At 44.8% G+C, this 14,937-nt stretch overlaps 1 protein-coding gene across 5 annotated transcripts; it reads right to left on the bottom strand.

Annotated features, from left to right (window-relative positions):
- Positions 1-249: 249 nt before the first annotated feature.
- TMEM219 (transmembrane protein 219) lies at positions 250-11,389 on the bottom strand. Of its 5 annotated transcripts, none has more exons than XM_042972544.1 (6): positions 11,285-11,389; positions 10,012-10,234; positions 9,745-9,934; positions 2,959-3,188; positions 1,381-1,550; positions 250-349 (listed from the first exon to the last, which is right to left on the bottom strand). In XM_042972544.1, exons 2-5 carry the CDS (start codon positions 10,174-10,176, stop codon positions 1,413-1,415), a joined length of 723 nt encoding a protein of 240 aa, XP_042828478.1. In that variant the 5' UTR covers positions 10,177-10,234; positions 11,285-11,389; the 3' UTR covers positions 250-349; positions 1,381-1,412. The 5 variants fall into 5 exon arrangements, with proteins under 5 accessions (XP_042828478.1, XP_042828477.1, XP_042828479.1 ...); XM_042972543.1 differs by having other exon boundaries at positions 10,012-10,210; positions 11,285-11,371; XM_042972545.1 differs by having other exon boundaries at positions 10,012-10,213; positions 11,285-11,368.
- Positions 11,390-14,937: the final 3,548 nt, after the last annotated feature.

Genomic DNA, 14,937 nt, shown 5'->3' with positions numbered 1-14,937 from the left:
ACACCCACCTAATTCTATCAACTAGTGGGAACTATCAACCTTATTTCATACAAGAAAGCAAGACATAAAGTGGCAGAGCTGCGATCAAAAGGTGTTTTCCAAAGGCAAAAGGAGGATAGAGATGCAGTAATCCACGCCCTTTGCCAGCCTCTATCCCAAATTGAAGATTCAACAAGGTAAAGTCCCCCAAACCTGTCTGCCCTGAAATTCCCACCTCCATCCAATCCCCAATAAACACCCTGGGCGACATTGGGCAAAAAAGCCTTTTATTTCCCCCCACATTCCAGCTCTCCATTTTTTGTAACATCTCTTCGAACTCAGAACAAAGGCCAGAGAAGTTGATTCACACCTGGAGAAAAAGAAAATTAAAAACCAGGGCAGATCACAGGGCCCCTGGGGGAAGCTCTGGGATGGCTGCAAAGTAAGGAGCAGAGGCAATGGCAGCTAGAGATAGGTACAAGCACTAATCTTGACTGGGGTGGATGACTTCAGGACCTCAGGATCTGCCAGGAGCCAGAGAGGCTTCCTTTCCCAGTCCACTCAGATCTAAGAAAGGCTAAGAGAGTTCCACCATCTCCCATCCCAGGCAGATGGATAGGGCAGTGAAGTCTAGCCCTGAGCAAAATAAGCAAGGCTGATTTTCAGCAATCCAGTTCCTTTGGCCAGAGCCCCTCCCTGGGCTTGGGCAGTTGCCGCTTCTCCCAAGGTTATTTCCTAGGGCACAGCAGCCAGTTGTTGAAGCTGAGAATAGTTTAAGAGTTGGCTGCACAATAGGTAACTCTCATATGAGATCCATCTGACAGAGTGAGACTTTTTTACAGAAAAAATTTTTTTCTTTAATGAGCTGACACATGAAATGGTTAGCCAATATGTCCCCCACCCACTGCTACCTTTGTGAGGTGTGTTCCTCCAAAGATCCTGTTAGCAGAATCAACTTTTTCTAAATGCAGTGAAGGCTGATGGGAAAGAGGTGTATGTAAAATGCTTGGGCACAAAGTATGTGCCTAGTAAATGGGCATCACCAATCCTTTTGAGCTGTTCAATTTGAGTTTTACAAAAGCTGCATCATAAAAATGGGTATCAGGATGTCAGGACAAAAGCAAGACAACCCTAATTCGCATCCAGGATGCATCATCAAATTTGAAGCCTCTTGACTCCCACTGTTACCAAAAAACTTGGATGTGAACTACAGCTATGCATGAAATCTTAAAAATCAGAATGTTAACTGAAAGTCAGTCACAAAAGAATGCATGTGATTCCATCTACATAAAGTTCAAAAATAAAACCAAACCATATTATTAAGGAATGACTCTATCTCAGTTATAATTGCCACCCCTACTCCATCCCCTACTCCCACAGGACTGGGGCAAAGAACCTTACCTGAGAACAAGTTGGGAACTAGGCCAGCGCCCTCAGAGCCGGGTTCTAGACCAGTGGGATTCCCGGCGCGGGTGAAAGCACACAGCAGTGAGACAGCAGAGAAGGCCACAGAAGAGAAGCAGGAAGGAGCCCAAAACAAACAGTCTGGAGCCACACAGAGCCAGCTCCTCCTAGGGATGGGCACAGAAAGGGAAGGAGGCATGAATGAGAGAGGGAGGGTGGAGAATCTTCCCCTGGGAAGACGTCTTATCCCCAGGCCAAGAACTACAGAGAGAAGCCCCCATGGGGGAGAGGGCTCTCTACATCCAGGAGAGAAGGAGAACCCAAAGAGAAAATGTAATTTCTGCATAAGCTAATTGTCTCGATGGTCTACAAACTGCTTTCTTGCCCAGCCATTTACGTGAAATCCCACAATGTCTCCAGGAGGTAGGAAAGTCCACTACTATCCACGTTTTAAATATGTTCAAGTAGGGCCAGGTCTGGAAACAAGTATTTTCTCTGGTTCTAAACTCCCAGGTGATGTTCCTCACCAGGGTCCTTGCAAGTGTGAGGAAAGAGTACACAGCAGCCTCCTAACTGGTCTCTCTCCTTCCACACAGCACCACTGGACCCCCTGGCCTACAGTGTCAAGTTGTAGCATTTTAGCCTGGCATCACGGTACCTCATAATCAGGCCTCTGCATCCCTTCTGTCTCTTCCCCTCAGTCATTCCTAAGCCCCTCAGCATGGAGTGCCCTCGAAGGCCGAGCACTTTTCAATCTCTAGGCCTGTGTTTGTGCCGGTCCTTTTGCCTGAAATGCGTTCCCCCTCTCCTGAACCCCCTCTATTGCATTCTCTATCCACATCTTCCTCCTCTTCAAGGGTCACCGTGAAAGGGCAGACAAAGCCTGGGACTACAGTCAGAAGGCAGACATTGCAATCCTGTATCTGCCACTTAACCAGTTGTGTGGCCTTGGGCAATTCGCTCCCTCTAAGCCTGTTTCCTCATCTGTAAAATGGGATAATAACAGCTACCTCAAAAGGCTATTTTAAGATCAAATGAGATAATGAACTTGAAAGCGCTTGGTACATTATAAATTACTGTACACAATTCCCTTTCTTAAATGCCACCTTCTCTGTGAAGCACTCTCCATAAATGTTCAAGTTAGGGTTAATTGCTCCTTACTCCATGTCTGAATAACACTTTGCTCACATCTCTATGATAGCAATTAGCCCATTCTGCCCCTTCTGACAGCTTCCAAATTCCTGTATTCTGTTTAAACACAAGTTAATAGTAATAGCTGTCATTTATCCAAATCTCTGTTATGTACCAGGCATTGTCCTGAGCACCTGACATTAATTCTCATTCATCTTTATTTGTTGGAATCAGGAGATAATATTATGTTTTCCATTTTACAGATGATGTTTCCATTTTTACAACTCAGAGAGGCTCAGATGCTTGCTCAAGGTCACACCCCCTCTGAGGCAGAATTATAGAGCCCTACACCTTTTTCTGTTAGGTAAAACTGCCTCCAGAAGCCTTCAAGACACAGCGTTCAGCACGGCAGTCTATGAAACCCCAACAACCTGAGGTTCTTACCGACGTGAGCAGCTTGGTGAGCACAAGGCCTTCGTGGCTCCAGACCCTGACACACTCCTCAGCCATCCTAGAATTCAAGGTGGCATTTCCTGCTCCCTCCTCTGAGCAGGATATGGGGGGCTGGCTGGCGGGCAGGATTCCTGGGGCAGCACTAAAATACAGGCAGGTTCCTGGGGTCCTCTCTGCGGTCACCCTGGCTGTAATGACGACCAGCTCTGTTGCAGAGGATCCTATGAGAGACACAGGAGAGGGGTTGGAAGAAAATGGAGGGTGGGTTGGAAGCCATCCATCTTCAGACTTACATTCATTTCTAAGGCTTCCTACAGTACTGGGTGTTTTGGCATTGAGGCTATTCAATAAAGTACTCTATGTGCCATCATCCTGTCATTGAGAAATGACAATAACTGTGAACCAATATAAACAAAAAATTAAGTTAGCTTACAATCAATAAAATAATCATACCAGTACTCACAAAGTTGCAGTGAAACTGGGGCAGATACACATTGCCAATGTCAGTCTGTATAAACTAGTTTGTCCTTTTTAAGAAAGTAGCTTTCTACTAGGTACCAAAATCCATTGAAAGGTTCACACCCCATTTCAAATTAGCGGGAAAAGGATGGCCTATTTAGTCAGTGAATTTGGAACGATTTCCATTTGTGGAAAAAAAAAAAAAAGTTAGACTCATCTCACACTATAAAATAAAGTACAGATGTGCTAAAGACCTATATTAACAAACTAAACAAAACAAAACCCAAAGAAAATACAGAAGAATATTTTCTAATTTTAAAGTGAGGAAGGCCTTCCTAAAAAAGACACAAGACCTAAAAGCCTGAGTAAAGAATGAGAGCAATAAACAACTCATAACAGTTAAAGACTTCTCTACAGTGAAAGAGAACTTAAAAAAAGTAACAGAGGGGCGCCTGGGTGGCTCAGTCGGTTAAGCGGCCGACTTCGGCTCAGGTCGTGATCTCGCGGTCCGTGAGTTCGAGCCCCGCGTCGGGCTCTGTGCTGACAGCTCAGAGCCTGGAGCCTGTTTCGGATTCTGTGTCTCCCTCTCTCTGACCCTCCCCCGTTCATGCTCTGTCTCTCTGTCTCAAAAATAAATAAACGTTAAAAAAAAAAAATTAAAAAAAAGTAACAGAATGGATGAAAATACCTATGTTTAACTGACAAAAAGGTTTACTATACAGAATGTAAAAGGATCTTCTAAAAATCAAGAAGGTAAAGGTAAACCATTTTTTTCTTTTTTTCCCCCCCACAAAACTGCAAGACAAATAAAAGTAAAGTGGGCAAAGGATATGAACAGGAAATTCAAGGAGGCACAGAAACGGCCAATAAACCAAAAGATGTTCAACCTCACTAATAATCGGGAGAAAGTAAATTAAAACAATCAGGTAATTCCTTTTCTCATTAAGTTGGTAAAAATTAAAAAGACTGATAATAATAAGAGTTGCTGAAGATGTGGGGAAATGGGCAGTTTTAATGAGTGACACCTTTCAGAAAAATACAATTTGGCTGTTTCTGTCATAATTTCAAATGGGTACAGAGAGGGACTAAGAAGATGCCCATCAAACTGTGGACTGTGCAGGGGAGATGAGGAGGATTTTTTGTTTTGTTTTTCTGATAGAGAGAGAGTAGGGGGTGGGGGGGACACAAGGGAGGAACAGAGAGAGAGGGAGATGGAGAATATGAAGCAGGCTCCATGCTGACAGCATACAGCCCGATGAGGAGCTCAAACCCACGATCTGTGAGATCATAACTTGAGCCGAAGTCAGTCACTTAACCAACTGAGCCACCAAGCACCCTGAGGCAAGGAAGATTTTTACACCTGCTTTGTATACTTCTATGTGCTCTAAATCCACAACAAAATGAATTTGTCCATTAAAAAAAAGGTCCATACCCTTGGACTCAGTCATACCACTTGCAGAAACTAATCCTAAGGTAAGGATTCAAAAGAAAAATGCCACGTATACCAAGATGTTTATTGTGATTTCACAAAAAATGCCAAAAAATAAGAAACAGTAGAGATGTTTAACACTAGGAAAGGCATTACAAGTGATGGCCTAGCCACTTAATGGATCACCTTACATCCATTAAAATAATAACATTCAGGCCGGGCAGTAAGAAAAAAGAATGATGTCATAAGGAGAAAAAAGAGAAATAGAAACCAGTACATGTATCATAATGAGAACTGAAAAATGTACATGTAAAATTTTCTAAGAGAATGCCCCTTTTTCAGTGTTTTCCAGATCAAATTAATTACCAAAGTCCTGTCAATCCCATACTGCCAATGTCTCTTAGATCAGTCCCGGTTTTTCACAGCATTGTTTTAGCTCAGTTTTTCTCATCATCTTCTTTTTTTTTTTTTCCAAAGATTTTATTTAGGGTGCCTGGGTGGCTCAGTCAGTTAAGCATCCGACTTTGGCTAGGTCATGATCTCACGGTTCATGAGTTTGAGCCCCGCATCAGGGTCTGTGCTGACAGCTCAGAGTCTGGAGCCTGCTTTGGATTTTGTGTCTCCCCCTCTCTCTGCTTCTCTCTCACTCTGTCTCCCCAAAATAAATAAATGTTAAAAAAAAAAAGATTTTATTTAATTTTTTTAAAGTAATCTCTACACCCATCATGGGGCTTGAACTCACAACCCCTAGATCAAGAGCCGCAGACTCCACCAATTGAGCCAGCCAGGTGCCCCTTCTCATCATCTTTCTATTGCAACCACCTCCTAACTGATCCTCTGCCATCTGGGTGCATTCCTACCAGACAATCAGCCAACAGACTGTGATCTTTTAAAAGAACAACAACAAAACCCTACTATTTTTCTGCCTAAAATTGTGAGTTTGCCCAACGTACTAAAGTTCAACTACCTGGGCTTGGCACACAAGACCTTCCATAGGATTCTGTCTGCTCTCTCCAGTCCATCTGTTGCCACTCACTCAACACGCCTTCCCCTGCACCAAAATGAACCCCTTGAAGTTCTCAAACATGCCATTACGGTCCCCATCTGCATACTTTTGTATGTGCTTGTCCCTCTGGCTGGAAGAGCAAAGCCCTAAACCTCCCTCAAGCCAGCTCAGGCACTGAATCCTTGGAAAAGCCTGTTTTCACTATCCCTGCTTGGCAGGCTCCTAACTATTCCCACTGTATCTTGTGCGCTACTACATACATTGAAAGGTATTTACTTTGGGGAGCCTGGGTGGCTCAGTGGGTTGAGCATCTGACTCTTGATATCAGCTCAGGTCGTGATCCCAGGGTGGTGGGATTGAGCCCCAACTTGGCTCAGCAGGGAATCTGCTTGAGATTCTTTCTCTCCCTCTGCCCCTCCCCCACTTGTGAACATGCTTTAGCTCTTTCTCAAATAAAAATTAAAAGGAAAGAAAAGAAAGAAAGGTATTTACTTCTGTTCATGTCTGTATCCTTGCTAGACTGTAAGCAGCTTGGAGTGAGGACCCGGGTCTTACACATCTCTATATTCCCCATGCTTGCTACATAATAGGTGCTTAATAATTATTACTTAGGTGATGCAATCATAGGTGGGTTATATTTTATTTTTTTCCAGAGTAATCTCTCATGATATTATTCTGGTTCTAACCATTATAAAAATAACAAGGGCTTGTTTGCAAAAACAGAACTGGAGAAGTTGATCCTAAAATTCATATAGTAATTAAGGAATCTGGAATAATGACAATTTTTAAAAAGAAGAACAAAGTTGAAGGACTCACATTTTCTTTTTTTTTTTTTTTAAGGTTTATTCATTTTTCAGAAACAGAGAGAGACAGAACTTGAGGCGGGGAGGGGCAGAGATAGAGGGAGGCACAGAATCTGAAGCAGGCTCCAGGCTCTGAGCTGTCAGCACAGAGCCTCACATGGGGCTCGAACTCACAGACTGTGAGATCATGACCTGAGCCGAAGTTGGATGCTCAACTGACTGAGCCACCCAGGCACCCTGAAGACTCACATTTTCAGATTTCAAACTTAATACAAAGCTACAGTAATTAAAAGAGTGTGGTGCTAGCATAAGGATAGACATATGGATCAATGGAATAGAACTCAGAGTCCAGAAATAAATTCATATATACATCCATGCTCAGCTGGTTTTCAATAAGGGTGCCAAAATTATTCAATAAGAAAGAATAGTCTTTTCAACAAAACATATTGGGACAACTGAATAGCCACTTGCAAACAATGAAGTTGGATCCCATCCTCACATCATTCACAAAAATTAACTCAAAAATGGATCATAGAGCTAAGTGTAAAGTCAAAACTACAAAATTTTAGTAGAAAATATACAAGTAAATCTTAGTGAGTTTGAGTTAGGCAAAGCCTGCTAAACCAACACACTAAAAGCACACGCAACAAAAGGAAAAATTGATACACTGGATTTCATCAAAATTAAAACCTTCGTGCTTCAAAGAACACCATCCACAAAATGAAAAGACAACCCAGAGAATGGGAGAAAATATTTGCAAATCATACCTCAGATAAGAGACTTGTATCCAGAAAATATAAAGAACTCATAGGGGCACCTGGGTGGCTCAGTCGGTTGAGCGTCCGACTTCGGCTCAGGTCACGATCTCACAGCTTGTGAGTTCGAGCCCCGCGTCGGGCTCTGTGCTGACAGCTCAGAGCCTGAAGCCTGCTTCGGATTCTGTGTCTCCCTCTCTCTCTGCCCCTAATCCACTCGCATTCTGTCTCTGTCTCTCTCAAAAATAAATAAACATTAAAAAAAATTAAAAAAAAAGAACTCTTATAAGTCAATAATTATAACACAAATTATCCAATTATTTTTTCACAAGCAAACTCCAAATAAACATTTCTCCAAAGGAGATAGACAAATAAGTGCATGAAAAAAAGACGTTCAGTATCATTAGCCGTGTCAATCAGAACCACAGTGAGATACTATTTCCCACTGCCTAGGATGGTTGGAATAAAAAAGACCGACAATAACAAATGTTGGTGAGGACGTGGAGAAATTGGAATTCTCATTCACTGCTGTAAAACAGCCTGGAAGCTTCTCAAAAGATTTAATGGGAACACCTGGGTGGCTCAGTCAGTTAAGTGTCTGACTCTTGATTTCAGCTTAGGTCATGATCACAGAGTCGTGAAATCAAGTCCTGTGTTGGCCTCCAAGCTGAGAATGGAACCTGCCTGGGATTCTCTCTCTCCCTCTCTCTTTGCCCCTCCCTTGCTCATGCGCGCTCTCTCTCTCTCTCTAATAAAAATTAAGATTAAAAAAAAAAGATTAAACATAGAGTTACCGTATGATCCAGCAACTCCACTCCTTAGTATTTCATTTTCCTCAAGAGAAATGAAAATGTATGATCACACAAAATCTTGTATGAGAATGTTCATGGCGGCATTGTTCATAATGGTAAAAAAGTAGGAACAATCCAAATGTCAATGAACTGGCGAATGGATAAATGAAAGATGGACGATTCATACACTGAGCGCTATTCGGCAATAAAAACATGAAGCACTGGTAAGTGCTACGACATGGATGAACCTTGAAAACATGCTGGTTGAAAGAAGCAGTCACAAAAGACCACATATTGTATGAAATGTTCAGTACGCAAATCTACAGAAAAAGCAAGATTAGTAGTTGCCTGTGTCTGGGAGGTTAGGAGGAAAAGGGGAGTGACTGATAATGGGCTTAGGATTTCTTTTGGAGGCAATGAAAATATTCTAAAATTGACAGTGGTGAGAGTTGCCCACTTTTGTGAGTATGTGAAAAGCCATTTAATTGTACATTTTAAAATGTGTGAATTTTGTGGTATGTGATCATATCTCAACAAAGCTCTCGTATATATATTTAGAAAATAAAAAGCACAGGAAAAATCACCCCAAGTCTGTATATATCAGACACCTGCCTTTATTCTCATCCTTTGATCACACATATGTATACCTGGACATAAGAGACCTCCCCCTGCGACACACTCAGCTACATATGTAATTCACAAGAGATGCTTAGAATGATAGTGTCGAAAAGGACCTCAGAAGCCAGACAGTTCCACCTTTCTCTCCTCCCTTTTCATCTCCCCAGTTTCAGACAAGGAACTTGAGGCCAAATCTCATGCAGGAATAAACTGACACACTCTCTCTCTCTCGCTCTCTCTCTTATCATTTTCCCAGATGACTCTAAGCTCTGTGGGAATGGAGATGCCTAATTTTTTCTGTATTGTCCATAGCACATAGAGCTGTGGTAAGAACAAAGCAGAAACTTAGGACACTTGCTTAATTGAAGGAGGACATGCTTCTTGAATATCCCCTAGGAGAAAGAAGGTAGCCTCCAATAGGAGAAAGCGGTAGAGATCAAGAAGGATGAGAAAAAACATTAGGTCAAATCTATCCCATCTCATTACACCTCCAAGGATGGAACCAAAAAACCTCAGGGGCACCTGGATGGCTTTGTCTGATTTGATTTCAGCTTAGGTCATGATCCCAAGGTCATGGGATTGAGCCCCATGTCAGGTTCTGCACTCTCTGTGTCAGAGCCTACTTAGGATTCTCTCTCTCTCTCTCTCTCTCTCTCCCCCCCCTGCCCCCGCCCCCACTCATATTCACTCTGTCTCTCAAAAACAAACAAACAAACAAACAAACAAACAAACAAACCCACCTCAGAGCCAGAACGGGAGAAAGAAAACACTTGTTCACTCAAAGTATCTAGCCCTTACTACAGCAGAAGTGACTAAGGCCAAGGGATATGCCCAAGGTCACCAGGTTGGGGAGGTCAGAGACAGGGCCCACCCCTAAGTGTTCTGATGCCCAACCCCTATTCCTCCTTGATCTCACCTTTCAATCCAATATGACTACCCAGGACCTGGGTTTCGAATGTCTGGGTCTTGTTCCTGTCTGGACCATCTCCGAAGTTCAAGGTGGTCAGTAAGCCTACAACGTGAGATCCACGCGACTTCCGTGTGGCTGTCCCATTCACGGGGCACAGGGTCAGCTGGCCAAAAGATCTCAGGAAAGAGACCCAGTCCTGTGTGCAAAAGGAAGGTGAGAGGTGAGACATTAGCAGCATGAGCAGACCTGTATGGAAAGGATGAAGGTACTCACCTGAGGGATGTCAGGGCTGCGCAGGCCAGTCCTGTGGGTGAGGAGGAAGCTGCCAAGGCCCAGGCCTGAAAGGCCAAGAAGCAGCAGGATCAAAGTGGCACAGACCAGAGGTGGGTGGTGGGCGAGACAGAGATGCAGGTTGTGCCCTGCCTGGCAGCTGCCCATGGGGAGGAGAGGGGTCCGGGCCTCCACGGAGAGCCTGCTGGAGGACAGGAAGGAAGAACTGGACAAGAGCCTGAGAGTCAGAAGGCACTTACCCATTTTTATTCAAAGGTAAGCTAAAGCACTGAAAAGACAGGGGACTCGCTCAAGGCTCCACGGCCAGTTAGTGGCAGAGCCAGGACAAGAACCCAAGGCTCTTGACTCCAAGTATTCATCCCCCTGCACCACTCAAAAAATGTCCGCTGTATTTCATTTCTGATGTGATCAATGCAGAAGCAAAGTAGAGCACACTGTGCTCGAAAACGGAACCCAAATGGAGAGTTCTCAAGGGGAGAAATTGAGGAAGCAGCTGTTCTGGGGCTAGGGTTTGGCTGAAGAACAATTCCAGCCAATAGCCTAGACAAAGGAAGTGTCTGATGAAAAGAACTCCACTTTGGAGCAAAACGGTTCAGTCTGAAGCCTCCTCTGCCACTCACTGGCTATGTGAGAAAAACCAGTTAACCTTTGTGAGCTTAAGGATCTGTGAAGGGAAGGAGGGTGAAGGGTGGTTCTAAGAACACCAAATAATGAGGACTAAATGTGACAAATAAAGCAGTTTGCACAGTACTTGGGCCTTGCAGGGACGCAACAAATGTCCATTTTCTTTCTATTTCTCTGTGTCATAATGACCTTTAAAACTAGGTGAAGCAAAGCAAAAAACACTGTGGTGGAAACTGAGGTTCGGGGACTTTAACAGAGGAGGGGCAGGGCCAAGGTCTGAAACCCGTTTTCTGCTTCCAGGTAGAGAGAGTGCCCTTTGCCAAGCAAGAAGCAACAGTCTGATGAAAAGGAACATCTGGAAGACGGGATAAACATATTGGGTGGGGGGAGAAGGAAGGCTCCAGGGAAATACAGGTGTCCCAAAAGCCCAGCCCCTGCCCTGCCTCCCGTCCCGGCACATCTGGAAAGAGGGAGGAAGCGCGAAGGGGGAGGGCAGAGCCTGAGGTCAGCGGCTGGTGGTGCCCCTGGGCCTCCCCTCCCCCCGCCCCAAGCCCCTCCTGCATGAACTCAACACCCGCAACATCCCTTTCCCGGTCTTGCGGCGTCGGTTCCGCCTGCCGCTAGCTCTCACCGCTCGGAGCCGGGCGGAGGCCGGCGCCCCCCGCGACGTCACGCGTGGAGCAGCGAAGGGGCGGGGTCCGTGCTCCCACTCACCCACCCCCACCCTCGCCGTGGGATTCGCATGCGCAGTGGCCACGCGGGCGGCCGCCCGGCCTCTCCCAGACTGGGCGGGGGCGTACCAAGAGGAAAGGCAAGGAAGGGGCAACGGAGAAGAAACTACCCCGCGGTAGGTGAGTGACAGGGAGAGAGGCAAAGGCGCTGACTCCAGGGACGTTGTTAGAACTGGAAAGCCTCACTCCGGAGACACTGTGGGGCATTTCAACGACAATCCGGTCGCGGGCATTTTTCTGTTGCTGGTCCCCCACCCGCGCCAGTCGCACAGCCCAGCCGCGCCCAGGTTCCGGGTAAGAATTTGGGGTCCGCCCGGGGGCGGGACTCCAATCCTAGGACTCTGGCCTTCTGGGCTGTTTGGGTTCGGCTCTTCTCTGCAGACGTAACGTCTACACTTCACGCTTGGACTGTGGTTTAGCGACTCCTTAATGCGTAGGATCCTATAGCTGCAGGGCTGCTCAATAGAGACCGTCTTATTTCACTTCTGCCCAGATTTTGGAGATGAGAACACCTGAAATAGCGAGACGCATGGAGCCAAGAACCGTGGGTTCAAATCCTAACTTTGTGCCTGCCTCTGCATAAGCCATAACCGTGCTCTTTTGGGGAGCCGAGTTTGTTAAAGGGGTTCATCCTGGGGTGCCTGGGTGGCTCAGTCCGTTAAGTGTCCGACTTCGGCTCAGGTCATGATCGCACGGTTTGTGAGTTCGAGCCCCACATCCGGCTCTGTGCCGACAGCTCAGAGCCTGGAGCCTGCTTCAGATCCTGTGTCTACTTCTCTCTCTACCTCTCCCCTGCTCGTACTCGGTCTCTCTCTCAAAAATAAATAAACATTAAAAAAAAAGGGGGTGGGGGTTCATCCTACCTACCTCACTGGTTGGATGGGAAGCTGAAGAGGCAAAGTGTGGGAAAACATGGGACAGGTGTGCACTGAGCGTTCAACTGCACTCGACAAATAAATGCTCCGTGAAGCAAAATCTTAATATTCAACTCTCCTGACGCTCTGTTAAGACAGAGACCATGTCATTCCTGTACCACCCCCCTTCCCAAAAGTTTATAGCCCCAAACCCTTTCCTAAATCGTAAAATAATATCCAACAAGGGTGCAAAGACCATTCAATGAGGAAAAGCTAGTCTTCTCAACAAATGGTGTTGGGAAGACTAGAGACCCACATGTTAAACCCTTACCTTACAGCATATGTAAAAGTTAATTCAAAATGCACCAAAGAACTAAATGTAAGAGCTGAAACTATAAAACTCTTAGAAGAAAACATGAGGAAATCTTCGTGACCTTGGATTTGGCAACAATTTCTTGGATATGACACCAAAAGCACAGACAACGAAAGAAAAGATGAATCGGACTACATCAAAATTTAAAACTTCTGGGGGCGCCTGCATGGCTTAGCTGGTTAAGCATCCAGCTCTTGGTTTCAGCTCAGGTCATGATCTCATGGTTGATGAGTTCTCAGGCTGGACACTGTCAGCACAGAGCCTGCTTGGAATTCTCTCCCCCCCCCCCCCCACCCTGCTCGCTCGCTCTCTCTCTCTCTCTCTCTCTCTCTCAGAAGAAATAAACTTTAAAAAAATTTTTTTAAACTTTTGTACATCAAAGGACAAAAGAGAGTGAAAAGCAACCCACCGAATGGGAGGAAGTATTTGCAAATCACGTATTTGCTAAAGACTAAATAATATCCAGAATATATAAAGAGCTCTTACGGCTCAACACAACCACCACAAAAACCCTGGTTTAAAAAATAGGCAAAGGACTTGAAGATGTTTCTCCAAAGATATACAAACGGCCAATAGGCCCATGAAAAAATACTAAACATTACTGATCATTAGGGAAATGCAAATGAAAACCACAATTAGATACACTTCACAGCAATTAGTATGGGTACTATTAAAAAAAAAAGAAGAAGAAGAAGGGAAAATAAGTGTTAGCAAGACTGTGGAGAAGGAATGCTTTTGTGCTGTGGGTGGGAATTTAAAATGGTACAACCAGTACAGAAAACAGAATGGTGGCTCTTCAAAAAATTAAAAATAGGGGCGCCTGGGTGGCCCAGTCAGTTAAGCGTCCCAACTTCAGCCCAGGTCATGATCTCACGGTTGGTGAGTTCAAGCCCTGTGTCAGGCTCTGTGCTGACAGCTTGGAGCCTGGAGCCTGCTTCGGATTCTGTGTCTCCCTCTCTCTGCCCCTCCCCAGCTCATGCTCGCACTCTGTCTCTGTCAAAAGTAAATAAACTTGAAAAATGAAATTAAAAATAGAATTACCAGAGGTGCCTGGCTGGCTCTTGATCTTGGGGTTGTGAGTTTGAGCCTCATGTTGGGTGTAGAGATTACTTTAAAAAAAAAACCAAAACCTTGGGGTGCCTAGGTGTCTCAGTCAGTTAAGTGTTTCACTTCAGCTCAGGTCATGATCTCACGGTTTGTTAGTTTGAGCCCTACATTGGGCTCTGCACTGACAGGGAGGAGCCTGCTTCACATCCTTGGTCTCCCTCTCTCTCTGCCCCTCCCCTGCTCGAGCTGTCTCTCTCTCTTTCTCTCTCCAAAAGAAACATCTTAAATAAATAAATAAAAATAGAATCTTTAAAAAATAGAATTACCATATTATCCAGCAATTCTAATTTTGGGGTATATACCCCCAAAGAATTGAAAGCAAAATCTCTAAGAGATATTTGTATACCCATGTTCATAGCAGCATTATTCACAAGGGCTAAAAGGTGGAAGCAACCCAAGTGTCCATCAACAGATGAATGGATAGATAAAATATGGTATATACATACAGTGAAATATTTTTCATTCTTTAAAAGGAAGGAAGTTCTGATACATGCTACAACCTGGATGAACCTTGAGGGCATTATGCTGAGTGAAATAAGCCAGTCACAAAAAGGCAAGTACTGTATGATTCCATCGATTTAAGGTAGTAGAGTAGTCAAATTCACAGAGAAAGAAAGTAGAATGGTGGTTACCGGGAGCTGGGGGGGAAATGGGAATGGGGAGTTACTGTTTAATGGGTACAGAGTTTCAGTTTTGCAAGATGAAAAGAATTCTGGAGGTGGATGATGGTAACGAATATACTTCACACTACTGGATTTCTGCACTTAAAGATGCACAGAAATGGTTAAGATGGAGGGCCCCTGGGCAGCTCATTCAGTTGAGCATCTAACTCTTGATTTCCGCTCAGGTCACGATCCCAGGGTTGTGGAATTGAGCCCCTAGCATGGAGCCTGCTTAAGATTCTCTCTTTCTGGGGCGCCTGGGTGGCTCAGCCAGTTAAGCATCTGACTTTGGCTCAGGTCACAATCTCATGGTTCATGAGTTCGAGCCCCACGTCAGGCTCTGTGGTGACAACTCAGAGCCTGGAGCCTGCTTTGGAATCTGTGACTCCCTCTCTCTGCCTCTCCCCCACTCTTGTTCTGTCTCTGTATCTCAAAAAATAAATAAATGTTAAAAAAAATTAAAAAAAAAAAAAAAGATTCTCTCTTTCTACCCCTGCCTCTGCCTCTTCTTCCCCCAACCCCAGCTCATGCATGTGCTCTCTCTCTCTCTCTCAAAA

This window comes from Panthera tigris, chromosome E3, assembly GCF_018350195.1.
Source record: "Panthera tigris isolate Pti1 chromosome E3, P.tigris_Pti1_mat1.1, whole genome shotgun sequence".
NCBI lineage: Eukaryota > Metazoa > Chordata > Mammalia > Carnivora > Felidae > Panthera > Panthera tigris.
Note: the sequence above shows the minus strand (reverse complement) of the source record. Positions and strands in the feature narration are given on the sequence as shown.